At 41.2% G+C, this 17,761-nt stretch overlaps 1 protein-coding gene across 1 annotated transcript in view; it reads left to right on the top strand.

Annotated features, from left to right (window-relative positions):
- The first annotated feature begins 6,932 nt into the window (after nucleotides 1-6,932).
- PPP1CB (protein phosphatase 1 catalytic subunit beta) overlaps nucleotides 6,933-17,761 on the top strand; it is a 29,813-nt gene continuing 18,984 nt past the window's right edge. The window contains exon 1 of the mRNA XM_074818092.1: nucleotides 6,933-7,232. Coding sequence (XP_074674193.1) covers nucleotides 7,181-7,232 — 52 coding nt within the window. The 5' untranslated portion in view covers nucleotides 6,933-7,180. The remainder of the gene's footprint in view (nucleotides 7,233-17,761) is intronic.

Here is a 17,761-nt window from a genome sequence, read left to right as displayed (position 1 = left end):
TTGTTTGTTTGTTCGTTTTAATTTAAACACCTTGAAGCTCTGCAGTTTCCACATTAGTGAATAAGCCATGGGATAAAGAGTTGTAACTAAATAGCTCTTTCTTTATAAAATAGGTTTTCCCAACAGCTCCTTTTTATTTTTTCTGAAGTAACCTCTTACATCTCAGTCTGAAATACATGTTTCCATTTTGTAACATATTGCTAAATATCTCTCATTTACATAAGAAGCAACAGCAAAACTCCACGTACATTGTGTTAGTTAAATTATTATTATTATTATTATGTAACTACATAATGGAGAAATAGCAAATTCAAACTCTTAAAATGCTGATCATGAAGTATATTAAATTATAGCATTGCCTCAACTGCAGGGCAGGTGTGCTCAGTGGCACACCCTCTGTCATGCAGACGATGGGATGAACCAGAGCACAACACAGCTTCTCTCCTGGAAACCGAAGGAAACCAACACCTGAGGAGACATTTTAGATCTCTGCTGCGTCCTGCAACCAGGACACACTTCAGGGTTTACAGCTGTAGGACTTTGGAGCAATACCTAGTGATTGACAGTAAATATGCATTTCACTAAGTGATCCAGAAAACTGATGTGCTTTTGTGAGCAGGTTCACTCTGAAATTGCAAGGAAAAAGAAATCCTTCCCAAGCCTATTTTTACATGCAGCAGATGCTGGGGAGTCAGCAGGGTTGGATTTGGCTCAGGAACACGTGCTGCAGCCGTCAGTGACCAGCAAGGCCTGAAGCCCCCGTAGCCTTGCTCTCCAAGCTATGAGTAATCTTGAGCGAACCACATCAGCCTCCCAGTAGTCCAACAAAAAGTGTACCTATCAGAATCACATAGTTTAATTATTGAGTGGTTGAAAACCACTTTCAGATTGGTAGAAAAGAGATGCCTTGTTACTACAGAGTTATGTTAAGCAATGACAACACAAATCAATAAAAATCACCCAATAATTAAGCATCTTCAAACACTTAACGCCCATTGCAACTGCCATTAGCAAGAGGTTTGAGGGCTGTTCACAAATGTCTTTAGCGTATTATAAATTCCCCATAGAGCACTCAGATGTCCCAGCTATGGCAATGCATGCTGCATACACTGCAATCCTGTCCCTGTGCTATTAACAGTAATGGTTTCACATTTAAAAATCATGTCCTGGGAATATGGCTGAGGACACAGCACACTAGAGATGCATTAGCAAGAAGAGAGACATAGACATGTGGATGGTCAGAGCACGCAGGAGACTAGACTGTGACTCACTGCATAACCCGGAGGAACTCATTTACCTTCTCATCTTTAGTGTAACCCTCTCTGAGAAATGTCTATCAAAATTTAATTACTTCATGGACTGTTATGCAGTCTGATTAATAATATTTAGAGAATACTCAGAGATCCCTGGATAAAGGTTGGGGGGGTTTTTGTCAGTCTGTTATTACTACCTTCATAGCTTTCATTTTTTGTGTTGAGTCCCTGAGTTTAAAGGCGTTCTTTCTAACGCTCTGCACGCATTTTGTGAAACTCTGGCTGCTGGTGTCAAATGCCAGCATATTCACAGGGCATAAACCATCTGGTTTTGCTGAAACTAAATATTCCTGTGTTTACTTAGGAAAATGGATGCAGACACTTTCAGTTCTCACAGCTGTTCCTTCCTGGGAAACAGGAGGAGAAGAACATTTTTCTCTCCAAAGCAGAGGAATAGTAAGCTTGATTGACATTCCCTAAACTGCAGATCCTGCAGGCCCAAATTATTTGCCTTGTTTTGCCTCAGAAGTCCTTCCCCCTTCCTCGCTTGGGGAATAACGCCACAGCAGGTGTTGTGTATTTCTGATAGTTTGTGGGCAGTAGGACAGGCTGCCGGGAGAACTGAGATTGTATCATATGCTAATAAATATAATAAAAAAAAAAAAACCTCCTCACACTTTTAAACAGTTCTGACACCAAGAGATGAAGTAATCTGTGATGTGTACGACTGGGTACGCCTCACCTTGTCCTTGTTTTGCATGCAGCTCCCAGGAAGTTCCCTCATGACTTCCAGGTAGTGCTTATCTTGCCCAGGCTCTCTGACCCAGCTGGGAGCTATAGGGATAGGGTAGGGATAGCTGCTCTTTTCTAAATAAGACTTCCAAGTCACACTTACTGGATTGAAATTTGTATTCCATTTTTTTAAACTGTTTCAGGACTGGTTCTTGACATCAATAATCTGTTTTCTTGTTTTAATTCCAGGGAAAATAAGGGAACATCTAGACCTGCCCTGTCTTTTAAGTATGCATAAAAGGCAATGAGGGCATAAATACATTCACAGGAATCGAGGGTTAGTATTAATCTACAAAAAAATCTTGTTCTTCAAAAAATACTATTCTTAAAGCTTTGATGATTATAGCAAATACATTTGTGTATCAACCAAAGATCTCATAATGTGTTTCAAATATTTCAGTTATGTCTCTTCACTCCCTGGAAAGGTTCATGTATGTTATTATCCCCATTTTATAAATGTGAGAGTTAAAACTGAGAGCTCACCAAAGTTGCCCAGGTAATGATGAGCAAATGTATGACAAGAGTCTGGGGAAGCTGAATCTGACTTACCTATTAGCTCTTTGAAGTGGAAAGATAAGTGTAAAATATATGTAGAATATTTACAGTGTGTTACCTTAATAATACCCTGCGCTTTTGGTTGGAATAATTTTTAACTATTTCTACAGACTATAATAGCTACATCAAGAGAGGTGGACCAGCACTATGGTTGAAGGATAGGAGCATTCACTCGACACAGATCCAGACTCAAGTCCCTGCCCCAGTGGATATTTAATTATTTATACAAAGTGTTGCAGTTCCAAACAGTGATGCCAAGAGGCCTGCCTTGGATGCAGCAGTTCAGAGAAGAGTTTTCAATATCCTAGGTACATGCCTCCAAACCCAAACCACCAGCTAGTCTGGGACTCTCCTCCTTCTTTAATTTGTCAGGAAATTTGAGAAAGTCTTGGTTTTTAGTTTGGCGTAGAAGAGTAATTTTTTGCTTTTTAAATCTTAAAAGGATATAATGAAACCTACTATTTACCCAGCTTTAATGCACATACGGAGAAATGAAGAAGGGTCATAAAGTGCTATGGAGTGGGATCTGTTTGATTTTCTGCACCTGTCTCTGAATCTAAACTTTTGGGACAAAATAGTGATAATTTATTTGCAGTCATTGTATATTTTGAGATTACTTTGATACAGATTCTTGCCATTTCTGACTAAAGAAACAGGACCTGTGAATATTTTGTAAACAAATTATCCTAAGAAAATACATTACTGATTTGGATCACTGATTTCTGTTTCAAGTCAGAAACTGAAGAAGGCCACTGAGGAGGCAGTGGTTGTTCAACTATCGCTGCCCAGGCAGAATAAGGTCCTAATTACATGCTGGAAAACTAACCGCATGGCTCCTCCCGGCTTCCTCCTTCCATCCACATAACAGCTGTAGTCAGCCCTGAGTTACAGCAGGCAGAGGTGACAGAGTACATTAGGAACAAGCTACAGTGATGGGATAACGCTGTCAAAGACTGCCGTGTGCTGTCTAGCAGGTAACTGATGACAGACCTAGGAGGGCAGTGTAGCTGGGGCCATGTTTTTTGAAAGTTACAGTGGCATAGTAAATAACTTAAAACTGCACGTAGTGCACTAACTTTAAAGTGCAGTGAGTAGCAGAAGTACTGGCTGAACCAACATAAGGTTACTAGGAAATAGTAGGTAACATCAGAGATGCTGAGACAGTGCTCTGTAGCTGGAGATGCAACAGCCTCAAATTCACAGCAGCAGTGTAAGTGAGAACTTGTGTCTAGAGAGACACAGTTCAGGGAATGACACTAACATATAATTTTTTGCCACCTTCTTTCGAAACGTCTGTCCTTCAAATCTTCTAAACTCAGCAGAAGAGCAGTGCAAATTAAAGGACACCTTGAGATGGCACGCGGATAAGGAGAGGAAAGTTGACACACAGGGTATTTAGGGTAAATAACACTGAAACCAAGTAGGGGAAAGTTAGAAGGAAAACCATGTTGGTGGACATAAGAGGAAATTTCAAAATAACTGAAAGGAAGTTTAGAAAGTTTAGAATTATTAATGAGAATTTGCCACAGGCATCAGCGACGTTCAGCTCCTCCTGCTACTTGAATCACCAGTTAGTTATCTTTGGCCTCTATTTGTGTATGGTATAATGGCCAAAAATTACTGAACATCTCCCCTTGGTCAAAAATGCATTCAGTCCACATTAACTATTTCTTTTGGAATCACAGAAGACAAGGGGCCTCATTCTCTGATCTTTTAATTCTTTTTACTGTACTGAGATTATGCCAACATAAACCACAGGAACTGTCGTTTTACCCACCGAGGGAGAAACTCACATCCTCGTTTCCCTGCTCAAGCTATGAAGGCTGGGGGGGAGCAAACTTGACGGGGTTATGCAGTGCAGTGAGGTGACCATCCTCCCGTTTGACAACCCACATAGAGCTGGGTCGTCACCCAGCCACATTCCCACCGCGTGGGCGATGGAGAAGGAGGGAAGGCGTGCATGAGCTGGGATGGAGCCGTGAGGCATCCCGTGAAGGCTCATACTTCTGACGTTGAGGGCGGCACCAGTGGGCTTTCCTCATGGTATGACCCGTTGTGATATTATCTTTCAGAAACCTGAGAAAACAGAAAAGTAGTGAAATGGAGTAGAAAAAATGAGCTTCATGTATTTACCAGAGATCCTCAATAGTGCAGTGACACAAGTTATACAGGTCAATGTGGGTTCATATGTGATGTGGTAAAATAAAATAAGACACTGTCACAGAAACTACAAGGAAAGAAGTGACACGTTTTTTGCAGCTTGTTCTGTTCCACAGCATCTCCACTTACTAAACTATTTTGTTATTATGATACGCCACTGAATTGTTTCTGGAACATGCTGACATGCCTAGTAAAAACAGTTGTTAAGGAATTACGTTTTGCTCAGTGTATTTGAAAGTTTAGTATCTTCTGGAGTTTTGGAAGACATTAATTTTACCTTTATGCTACAGTGGATGATAATTTCATATCCCCATTTCAGTGTCACTGCAGAATGTTCTGTGATAATATTATTATGTCTGAACCTGATGTTGCGATGGCTTAAAATAACCTTCAGGGCAGTTCGGTTGTGTGAAATGAAACTGGGACAATTCCTAAAAGCTCAGGAGGGACTGTGGATCTATTAGTTTTGGCAGCAATAAAGTAGCTGGGATAAGGAAGATCCTTTTAAAGCTGAATAATTATTTTTCCTAGTTTGACAAAAAATGAAAGAAAAATATTTAAGATTTTTTTACTTTAGATTTTCACTACTAGCAGAATTTGAAAAATAAGAAAAGATAGCTGTACGTGCTTTCAGCAGATGAGTTGGAATTACATTTCCATATATGCTCCCTACAAACGGAGATACAAAATCAATTTTCTTTTCTGGAGTTTCTTCCTCTTCTTTCAGTGTATCAAGTGAAACTTTATTATCATGGTGTAGGTATTTCAAAAGGGTGTTCTTTTACCTGACTGTCTGGACACCGAGCATCATCTGACGCCTAATCATTGCCCCGCCTTGTCCTAATTGCTTTGTTTTGCTCATAGTCATTTTCTCCTAATCAAGAGATAAAAAATATTGTATTTTTTTCATTGATTTTTTTTTTTTCTTTTTTTTTCTTTTTTTTTTTTTTTTTTTATTTTTCTTTTTTATTTGTTTTTTTTTTTTTTTTTTAATCAAGAGATAAAAAAACTGGGTTTTGAAATTATTTAAGGTGACAGGATTTTGCTGGCTTGTATGGACCGATAGAAAAATTCAAGTTTGAGCTCAGAGAGAGAAGTTTCTACATCAACATCTATATTTAGGCATATAAGTGGCCTGTTTTTTCTAGAGCATCTGCACTTTGTAATTTTGTCAACATATGTAATTTGTCTGCTGTCCCAGTTCACAAGAAGTTTTCACCACCTACATTTTAAAGCACTTCTCTGTCCATCCAAGGCAAGCATGTTGACAAAAGTATGTAAACTAACACGTCTTTAGAGAGCTCATCTTAAAAAAACAAACGTTTCAGAAGTCACCAAAAAAGTACTTAGCAGGTCCAGCCGCAATGAAACATAAACCACGTTGCTTAGGAGTTCTTCTGACAACTGTGTTAGAAAAGGGCTATAAACAGCATTTGTGCTATAAAGAGCACTTGTTGTTCCAATTCTGACGGATTTTTTTTTAATAAACTGTGAGCTTTCACAGGCTGTTTCAGCAGAATAAGAGGTGACACACAGGTTACACGCAGCCTTACTAGGACTCATTTTCTTGCCTTTTGTCCCTAATTGATAGCTGTCAACGTAACCTCTTTTTAAGGCAACTCTACCACCTTCCTGCAGCTACAAGGAGGTGGGGCACCACGAGAAGTGCCAAGTATCCCCACATCCACCACGAAGTCCCCGGAGCTGCTCCCGGAGTTACAGAAACAGCCGGCGGAGCTGCCCAACCCCTCAGGACTGGCCGTGACAGGAAAGGCTTCCTCACCCTGCGCTCTGGGGAGGCCTGAAGGGGCTGACCCAGAGCCGGACCCCGAGGAAACCCGGCGGGAGCCTGGCTTGCGAGCCGCCCCCCGGCTGCCAGGCCCGGGCCGGACAAACAGCAGGTCAGGGAAGTCCAGCTCAAGGCGCAGGGGCTGGGCAGCTCCCTGCTGCGAGACCCGCAGGCCGGTGGGTGATCGGGTGACGGTCGGGACCCGCCGAGCGATACCCGCCACCCTGCCCGGGCACCGGGAGCCCAGCGGGGAAGAAGGGCGGGAAGCCGGTGCCGCTCTGCGCACGCGCCCCGCAGCCCGCCCGCACCTCCGGCGCCTGCGCGGTGCGTGGAGCGCGGGGCGGCGGGCGAGGCGGTCGGGGTGAGGGGGCGCATGCGCCGTGGCGGCTCCTGAGGCGGGGAGGAGGCGCAGGGAGGAGGGGTGGCCGCTTCCCCCCATTTAGCGGTGAGGGAGCGGGCGCGGCGCTTTTGGCTGCCAGCGCGGGAGAAGCCGGGTGGCCGCAGGGGACTGCCGGAGGGGGGTGGGGGGGAGCCACTGTAGCTGCGGCCACTGCTCCCTGCTCCTCCTCCTTCGCGAAGCGCCCTCTACCCCGCCCTCTCCCCGCCCGGGACCGAGTCTGGTGGCCACAAAATGGCGGATGGGGAGCTGAACGTGGACAGCCTCATCACCCGGCTGCTGGAAGGTGAGCGAGGCGCCGGCCAGCACCCCAGCCCGCCGCCCCACGCGCGCACCGCGGAGGGCGGGAGGGTACCGTCGCCTCCCCGCGGGAGCCGGGGCTGCCGGCGGTGGCGGGGGCGGGCGGGGCGAGCTCGTCCCGCGCTGCGGCCGGGGGAGCGGGGGCAGCGCCTCCCCCGCGCCGCCGGGCCCGGGGTGGCCGCCGGGAGGGGGCTTGGCGCGCCTGGACGGTGCCCCGAGCCCCGGGCCCGGCCCTGCGGAACCCTTCGGAGGGGCCGTTACGCGTCCTGTGGGCGCTGGCGTGCGCGGGGTCCGTCGTCCCTGTCTAGGTGAGGCGGCTGCCTTCCCATTTAAAAGGGAAAAAGAACCCCAAGTCTCCCTTCTTCCCTTTGCCACCCCGCTGCAGCTGCCTGGCTGAGGGGCGAGCTGGAGAAGCCTCGCTGAGCTATGGGCGGCCTTACCCCTTCCTCGGGTTGGGTTAGTCGCAGTCTTCCGTGTTTAAAATTATGTGTACAAGCTGTGTTAGGTGTGGAGTTGTATGTACGTGAGTGTCAGTGGAAGCAGAGGGATTTAGCGCACTGACATTCCTCTGCCTGCCTACGGGGCAGTCTCCAAAAGCGGCTCTCATGGATGGCTAATAAAAGCTGTGAAGGGTTTTATGTGTATTAAGTAGTGACCCTTTAAAGTAAGGAGGAAGCTGGTTTGCTCCATGCTTTTGGAGAAGCTGAGGAATTCTTGCTAGCATTTTCTTTTTATTTAAGTTATGTCTTGAACGTTTAGTCTTCTTAGGCCTCTTCTCCCATGAATCTTTCATTCCACGTTCAACAGATACCTGGTATGTTGGAGGTGAGAGTACATGCGTGGGTATGCGCTGTTCACTTATTTGCTTGCTGTACTCCTTGGATAGTTGGATCGCTATGCAGAAGGCTTATAGAAAGGAATTTATGGGGCACGTACAGTTCTGGAAGTGAAACAAGTTTTCTACGTCTGAAAGTTTTGTTCAACCGAGTTATGACAAAGTAGAGTTTTTAGGGCTTTCCGATTTTTTTTTTAGTAGTTGGTATCTGTTGTTTTTAGATGTGAAACTTAGTTATGAACAATAAAATCAACATTTTAAAATACATAAAGGGTTTGTGCAGTTGTGCTTGTGTTTGTGATGTAAGGTATGCAGTGTAGCATAGGATGAAGAAACCTGCAGGTATCATCAGACAAAGTTTGTCTTTGATCACTAATACAGATAAAACTCCCTTTTTCTGGATGTTGAAACCCAGATTAGTAGGTAGGTTTTTAAGACAAAGCAAATAGTAACCTAGTAAGCATTGACTTTGTAGTGCAGATTTTTTTGGGACGTCAGAAAGCATGTGTATGTGTGGTGGTGGGTTTTTTGAGTGGCACTTTAAAAAATACATTTGAAAGGTACTTTTCGCTCATCAGTATAGTTACTTAAATATAGATTGCTTTAAGAGGAGGGGATTCTTCAGTGTTCTGGTATGGAACTTGTTGGATTGTTCTGCTCCCTGTTATCTTAAATATTACTCTGCTTATCTTTTTTTTTTTTTTAAATACATGTTACATACCTTTTAGGTACACCATAAATACTTGTGTTGCAACTTTCTAGCTTTTGGGGTTATGATTGGGTACCTTGTGTCCCAGCAACCTAATCTGTGTTTTGTATTCCATAGTACTTTAATCTTTAGGGATATGTATGTGCAACTTCTGAACGAAGTTTTGTTTGTAATTTCTCATCTCTGTTTCTCAGTCTTTCTCCCTCTGAGCAGAGGTTAGGAAGATTCTGAAGGGAAATGGGCTGTTTTTTCTCTGCTTGTCACCTACTAATAGTAGTAGGAGTGCCTTGTACAACATCTTGTATCTGAAAGGGAATAGATTCTTGCAGGTTTTATTTGGGGGGAAAAAAACCTATTACAAGAATGCATTGTGTATTAATTATTTTTGCTTCCATTTAACATCTTTTATTTGTTGTACTGCTAGCATATAATATTTTAAGCTGTGGTTCGAATAGTAGTGTTTCACAATGAAGCTTTGTTTTTTGTACAATTGGCAGCTCACATTCTGGAGCTCATGCTGTTGCTTAGCTGACCTGTTCTGGTAAAGTGAGTATGAATCCCTCCCCATGCTGCTTGCGCAGAAAAATTTCTATTGACTCTTAACTCTGGAGCAATTAATTAGTTTAAAGCAAGTTTTTTTTCTCCATTACTCACACTTCAACTTTGATTTAAAGGCTAAGGAAGCATGGCTTTTGAGCTGTAAAAATGCACATTGAAGTAATAGAGAGATGTTTATGAAATGTTGTCATGCAGTCCATATTTAGTCCTTTTGGTTACTTTAAGTGAAATGGATGGCTTTAAGTTTGAATAGCAGTCTACAATTGTCTCTCAGTGGCTGCTGCACGTCATTTTTAACAGATAGCAAATACGTGTCAAAAGCCACAGCAGCAGGAAACTTCCCTGCTGTCATTGCGTTGCTGGTTGGTGACACCTGTTTCTAGGCTGTGATATTAGCTGTCATGAGTTCTTGCTTCTACTTTAATTAGGTTACTCTAACTGTTTTTACCCTTGTTGCTCAAGACTACATATCTTTTGGGTTAAATGACACATCTACTTGCCTTTTGATTGGAACTACCTGCTTGGATCATCTTACCTTCCATGTGTGTATTTTTTATTCTTTTTTCGAGGTATGGATATGAGGTGGCCTATAGCCGGGCTGCTTGGGAGAATTCATCAAGAACAACTTCCCAACTCTCAACACCTGTGCATACATGCTTATTTCGAATGTGGGCTTATTTCAGAGATCTTTTGAGTGCTGAAAGCCAGATTGATTAATTCTTGAGTTAAATTGGGGATAGTTTTCAGAAAGATTCAATCACAGTGTAATGCATGGTGATAGTCTTCTAGGACATCAGCTTTTAATTTCCATGTTCTTTTGCATATACCAAGTTCTTAAGCTCTTTATTCATTGGTTAAGTGGTGAATTTAGGAACGGTAAGAGCTTTTTGAATTGACTTTCTCTTGCAGTGTGCCTAGTACTTGGTTATTAGCTAGTGATACCTTATAAATAGCTTCTATTTGGAGGAAAGTAAAACTAAAGTGTATACTGTATGCATAAAGTCTGAACATAGCAATGCTTTCTCTTATTTCTTCTACCTTCAGACTTAAATTCCAATTCCTGTTTAGGAACTAAACACTAGAATAATGAAGGAGATGCTAGTGCTCTTAGATGTGTGCCTGACTGATCTTGGAGATACTTTGAGCTTTATTATAAGATTTCTTTTGATAAAGAAATCACTCATAAGTGAATCTACAAAGATTTGCAGGTCATGTAAACACAAAATTTCATAGCTTTGCTAAAACACTTTTGGACCGATATGTGACCATGAAAGTGTATAAGCCAAATTAGTCTTAAGACTGTTTCCTTCTTGCACTGGTATTTAGAATTCTAGTCATGGGTCAGGCTTAGTTGCACTGTGGTACAGATAAAGATGATAGCCTTGTCTTTGCTTCAGTATGCAGACTTTTTTTGGGTTTTTTTTGTTTTGTTTTCTTCCTACTTTCCCAGCTATGCCATCTGGTGGATAGATTTTCCCAGTTCCATTCTGGCTGTGGACAGTACAGGAGTATGCACGCACATGAGACTGTACAGCAGATGGGGAATATAGAATCACAGAATAGTTTGGGTTGAAAGGGACCTTTAGAGGCTGCCTAGTCCAACCCCCCTGCAGTGATCAGGGACATCTTCAGCTGGATCAGGTCACTCAGAGCCCTGTCCAACCTGACCTTGAATGTTTTGAGGGATGGGGCATCTACCACCTCTCTGGGCAACATCTTCCAGTGTTTCACCACCCTCATCACAGAAAATTTATTCCTTATATCTAGCCTGAATCTACCCTCTTTTAGTTTAAAACCATTATCCCTTGTTCTATTGCTACAGACCCTACTAGAAAGTTTGTTCCCATCTTTTTTAAAAGCCCCCCTTAAGTATTGAAAGGCCACAAAAAGGTCTTGCTGGAGCCTTCTCTTCTCCAGAGTGAATAGAGAAGTTCTTCTTTCAGCACATTTTTCCTTAGTCTCTGCAGCTGAAGTAGCTAGTACCTGTGTTGTGCTTAGCCCCATCTAGGCATACAATGTATCGTTCTGTGGGAAATGCCCTCAAATTTGCAAAAATGCTGAGCTGAATGGATACATCAGGCTCACATTTAAGCCAGGCTCTAAGCTAGTTTAAACTTTGGTGATGTGTAGAAAAGTCCCCTCTATCTATATCAAAGCAAGGATGCTTGTAAAGAGTGCTCTAGATGGTGTTAAGTAAGGCTGCTGCATTTATGTCTGGGTGTTGGGCTTCCTGTTTCTGTGCTGTATATGTCTCTCAATTTCTGGTTATGAGGCAGCCCAGCTGGACTGGAGTTCATAATTTTCAAATATATAGGTATCTGTATTGGTAAACACTAAGGAGTTTACCATATGGAAGGGAGGATGTACTTGAGGGTACCCAGACATACAGTGGCCTTAAATACAAGCTGGATTTCTCTGAAGAGGGTTTATTTATATAGCTGTACAAACAGATTTACCTTTTCTAGGCAGGATTCCTTGCTTGTCTAAATCTAACTACCTTATTTAAAATTAACAATTAAAATTAATTCTATGGAACTTAATGTGGTTCAGCTCTAAAACAAAATTATTTTTGGTGAGGCTAGGAGGCCTACTAGTTCTGATAGTACCAATCCATCAAGAAAGCTGGGAAATACTTGTCCAAGAAAAGAGTTGTCAAACTTCTAGTAGATGTGAAGAATGATTATTGCTTCAATGTTCAGCTCAAAGTGTGATTTTTTTTTTTTTGATTGCCTTAAAAGCTGGTTGTGTAGTGTTCTTACCGTGTGAGGTGATGGCTTCTAAGAAAACTGCAACCTTCATTTTCTTACAATGTCAGAGGTCTTGAAGGTTGTGATAAAGATAGAAATTTGAGTACTAATCAATTTTTCAAATGATGTTGGATTTGAAATGCTTATGAAATAATTGAGGTTTTCCTTATTGGTTTTAAACGCTATAGAGCTACTGGCCTAATGTATTATGGTCAATAATGTGTTTCTTGTTTGGCTAGTGTCTTAACGAAGTAACATATCCAGCCAGCCTGATGGTGTGGTATGATACAGTGGTAGTGCCTGCAGTTGCACAAGCTCTGTAACTGGTGCTGAAAAAGAGGGGCAGTTGTAGAGAACAAAAATAGGCCTTAATGATCTGTTGCAGAACAATATAAACAAACCATGGAGGTGAACCTTGAATGAACAAGGATTATTACCTGGTTTGGTGTGCAATCACTGGCTAATCTGCTATTAGAAAAATAAACAAGGAGAATTTAAAGCATTTATTGCAAATGATGTATTTTTGAACTAGTCTTTAGAGAAAATAGTTTTCATGTGTCTCTGGAAGGGTAGGTATTGTATTAAACAGGGAGAAGGGATAGAAATAATGATGTTTGTTTCTGGGTTTGTACAGCAGTGCAGGTATCAGCCAGTTCATCTTTAGCTTTAGAAGTACATGACAACTGGAATAGTTGGCTTGAAAAATTTTAGTGAAGGCCAAGAGCCCAGTGTCAGGCAGTGTGTGCTGGTGTTCCTTTATGCTGTGTGGCTGTTTTGCCCCTTGAAGGCTACATGAATCAGTAACTGTTTCATTTAGATACTCTGCAGCACAGTTTACACTTGAGTCATTCAGTGTCTTGCTTACAGTATGGCTAAATCATAGTATAAAAGGGGAAAAAACACTTTTTATTTAATGTAGATAAGAGGATTTTTAATACTTGATAGTAGCAATTAAATGCTCATTAGTAACCACCAAATGTAGGTATGTAACCCTTTAAAAAAAGGAAAAAACCCAACAAACCAACCAAAACAATATATAGTTTAGCACTGTGAAGTCAAGCATACTGTATTTGGCTGTTAGTAAAGTCAGATGCTCTACTCGGTGAAGGGGGTGTGTGACAGGGGACTCTACTCTTAACTACAACCTGAAGCACTTGTAATGCGAAATGTATCAGGTTTGTAATTTGAACAGAGAAATGAACTTGTTTACTGCCTTCTCTTACTGTTGTGTGGTTTGTCTTGATACATATGCTAGGTTGTCTGAGTTTCACAGCACCATCATCTCTGTTTTGTTAATACCAAGCTTGATACAAAGCTTTTGTGTGTATATCCCACATAACCATATCAGTTAAATACCTGAGAAGTTGAGGAGGTGCAAAAGTAGTGTTAAACCCTAGCTTTTTGTATTGCAACTTAAGTAACTTCTGTCCTTGATATTTCTCAGGAGTTATGAAGTCATTTTGTAATTTGCCTCTGCCTTCCTCAACTTTTAGGAATTTCATTAGCACTGCTTTAGAGGAAAAGGAAGTCAAATATTGAGAAAGAAGCTGAAATTCTTTGTTTTATAAGATTTTTATGCTAGGTTAGCCTTCCAGGTGGACTAGAACAGCAGCTGCTATCACTTTGTATAATACAGCATAGTGAGAGGCTTCTACCTTACGCTTTGCTAGGTGCATGAGTTTTAGGTTCAAGTGTCATTAAGCAAACAGTAAATATAGACCAATAACAAGTATTAGGCTTACACATTTTTGCTTACAGGATGGAGTAACTAATGTGATCTTGTCCTTCAACCTTGAATACAGCAGTTCTTGGAACTGTGCATGATACAGAATGGCTGAGACCATCAGTTAGTTCATGGAACCTCTGTGTAAGGAAGCAGGTTGTCCATGAAAAGCAAATATAATGGGTGAAGGTTGGTGTAGGGACACTTGCATGTTTTCATGGGCTTATTTGGGTATCCCCTGAAGCAACTTTACATACTAGTTTCTAATGAAGCTCCTTCTCCATGAGCATTAATTCTGCTGGATAGTATATATTTTAAGAATGTAAATTCAAGTTTGGGTAGAAGAACACCACTTCACTGTTTGGTTATTTTCCTGGTTAGAAATTAAAGGCTTGGGCAGTCTCTTACTCTGCAGTGAATTTGTGTTTGATGTTAAGTCCTGCTAAAATGAGTTCACAAGCAATCACTGATCTTCAGCAAAATACTTAAGAGCATCCAGCAAAGGCAAATTTATTAAGATTTTCAAATTACTTGGATATAAAAGCACAGTTCTTAAGGAAAAAACTCCCTGAAAGGCTGATTCTACTATTTTTAGTGGGAAGATTGAGTGATGTACCCTAGGAAAGGTACAGGGCTTTGCTGCATACACCATGCAGAGGAGCTGTGTATTCAGCAACATGCTTCTTACTGAATTGAGGAAAGCTCTGGCAGAGCTTCATTTATATTATTGTTGTCCACCAGTGTAACACATGAAGGAAAGCCATTCTAAACTTAGTTCTGTTACAGCAATTCTAAAACTTTGAAAACTTGTATTGCTGGCTTAACTCTCAGTGTTTTGCTGCAAGATAGGGAGTGGCTGCTTCTGGATGACAGCTGAACAATTTAAATAACAGAAAAATATTTTCAGGCAGTAGAAGTTTTGCTTTCCAAAATGAAAGACACTTTAAAATCTAGTGTAGGATTCCTGACTTAAAACCATAAAAATATATAACTTGAATTTTAAAAATGCTGAGAGCAGATAACTTCAGAATATGTTTCCAAAAATCAGTGTAAGGACTGTTTGGTTTTTTTTTTCCATGTCATATGTAATGCCACCTTTGGCTTCCAGATCCATTCTGCTCTTGCTATTGAGAAGCTGTTCAGGATTCACCAAATACTCCAAAGCTGTAAGCTTGTGGGAACTGCCGGAGTGCAATTTGTGAAATTGCATGCTTGAAGTCTTGTGTTGTACTCTGGGGGTTTTTTTTAGATATACTCTGGCAAAATAGATCTTTAAAGCCATAATTTCAGAAATAAGCTTGGCTGGAGCTACTGTGAAAAGGAGAACCAGCTGCTTATTTCTTCACTAGTCCTAGCCCAAGTTCACAGTGGATGTAGACTCCAGCTTGGGGAACTATCTAGACTACAGTTCTGTTTTCTTTGTACTAGAAAGAAAAGATCAGTTCACTGATGCAGTTTACTGCATGGCCACATAAATGCATATGCCTGCAAAAAAAAAAGCAAAGCATAGGGAAAGGAGACTGCTTCTTAGCAATGATGCTGGCCCAATTTTTATGAGAGTTAGAAGTCTGTCTGGGTTTGTCCAGTAAACAGGACGCATTTGGTATTGGAAAACACAGTGTAAATGCCTAGGATGGCTGTGCATACCACAGCTGACTTAGTAATTGAAACTTCTATTAGTGATGCCACAAAATGAGCAGTTCGGTTACTTAGAGTGAGAGGCACACCAGAAACAGTGTGACAGAATAGGTTAAATGTATTTTCTCCAGTTCATGAAAGAATATGGCAAAAAGTGATGCTCATGGAACTTCCAACAGGCAGTCCTTGACCCACTTTCCTTAGTGTTATTTATTTTTTTCCTCTCCAGCGTTGCCTTACATAATCTGCTACTCTCTGGTATGAATTTGGAGGGATTACAAAAATAATTATTTTTGAAGTTTTTCTTTCATGCCTTGGATTACTAATTGTAGTTAGTAGACTTGCTAAAGTTGCTTCTCAAAGCTTGTGTAGATGCAGAGACCATTTTAATATTGATTAGAGCAGTTTTTGGATTACTGTAGGATCTGTTGTGTTAAAATAATAGCCTGACAGTGCAATGCATATAGTTGCTTTTAATTCTCTTTATTCCCTGCTATGTCAGTCTTTTTTAAGCTCCTTGCAGCAAAGACTTGTTCTGGCATAGCACTACACACGTGGAGTAGTGTATTACAACAGGAATTGCTGTCCCTGCCGAAGACTTCTATGTAAATCAAAGCTTGTTTACAACATCTGCATCTTAGATTAATTAATTTACATCTAATGTTGAGATGCTATTTCTGCTCTGGGTAAATGACAGCCATTAAAAATGATGGTTTTCCCAATGCTGTTAAGGGCTTTTTGTGAGCTACAGATTTTTACAATGCATACAGCTATGACTTGCATGTTTTAAGAATGGTTAGCTATAGTAATTTGTAAACAAGTCTGAACAACATCACTTACACTCTTGATCTTATTCTTATAACCTCCTCTTAAATCTGTTCTTGGGGATTTGGCTTTTGATAAACTAAATGTGGTGAGAGATGCTCTTGTTTACAATCCATACAGTGCTCAGCTGAGTCAAGGAAACTTGAACAAGATTCTAGTTGTAGTGTAAGCTGGTGAAAGATGTGCTTAGTCTTGCTTGTGTGCTCGTACCTCAACTGGGGCACAACTGTTCTGGGTGACTACGTAGTGAACCTTTTATTAGTGCCTTTGCCAATCCAGTGAAGTGCTGAGGCTTCCAGGGTCACAGTAGCTTCTCATTTTTTCAATATGTAGTACCCCTATTGATGATCAGGGGATTGTGGGAGAAAACTTTGTTTCTCTTAACTATATTCTTCATGATTATTCCTCATGAAACCCTAGACTTTGTCCTTCTTCAAATGTAACTGAGTTTATGTGTTTGCTATGTGGAGCTGCTGACTGTTCAGGTGGAGGGTACCTTTGCAAAGGTGTGGTGGCCCAGATTTGTACCCTTCGCAAGGGCTGGAAGTAACTGCAATCATTAGGGGTGTGTTGTCTCCTCTTCTGCATGTGACATAGTTGCTATAGTTGTAGAAACTTCTCTTATCTGGAGAATCTGACATGTGGTAGTAAGTTACTGCCCTGTTTGTTGGTTTGTCTGTTCAGGGCTTGCAATGTTTAAGGCTCTACCGTAACAAGTAAAGAACCAAGACACTGGATGCACTGACTATGGCAGTTAATTTTGAAGTCAGGAGCTGTGTGTTCACTATGTCTTCTAGCACAAACATCCAGCAGCACTTAAAGCCTCAATCCTATAAAGCAATTGTTCCAAGTTTAAACCTCCATGTCAGTTTCAAAGGGAGGTAAAAGCTGGTATTCTAAGAAATATTGATCGGATCAAAGTTATTTTAAGTATTGTGCGTGCCCTCCTTGAACTGCTGTCTCAATTTTGGACTCTGTGCTTGGTCTGGTGCTACTTACAGTAATATTAATGTGTATGGTGGCCTTTCCTGGGTTTGAGTTCCAAAACTAGAGTGGATGTAAAAAGTGTGCAGTTATGTCACTTGGTTTTAATCTACATGAATGGCTTGATTCTGGTGTTGCAAAACATTATGAAAGTGGTTAAATACATAGGAGAATGTTATTGCTTATCAAAACAGATTAAAAGAATGCACAGTTTGTAGAGGAAAAATGGGACTGAAAAGCTCGTTATGCTGCATGCTTCTTCGGTGTGACCTTGATGTTGTAAGCCATGGGTTTAAAATATAACAATTGTTTCAATAAAATGATAGGCATTGCGATATTAAGACTGCTCTTTCAGCTAGGAGATTTCTTATGTATAGTGACAATTTGTTCTGCCTATCAATATGAGTTTCTGGTCTTTGAAAGGGATCATTATAAGCTACCAGCATGCAAGTGCTTGAAAAGGTGGAGATCGTTGGAGCATTTTGGTACCTCACAA

The sequence above is a fragment of the Strix aluco genome, chromosome 3, assembly GCF_031877795.1.
Source record: "Strix aluco isolate bStrAlu1 chromosome 3, bStrAlu1.hap1, whole genome shotgun sequence".
Lineage (NCBI taxonomy): Eukaryota > Metazoa > Chordata > Aves > Strigiformes > Strigidae > Strix > Strix aluco.
This window is presented reverse-complemented; position numbering and strand designations above follow the sequence as displayed.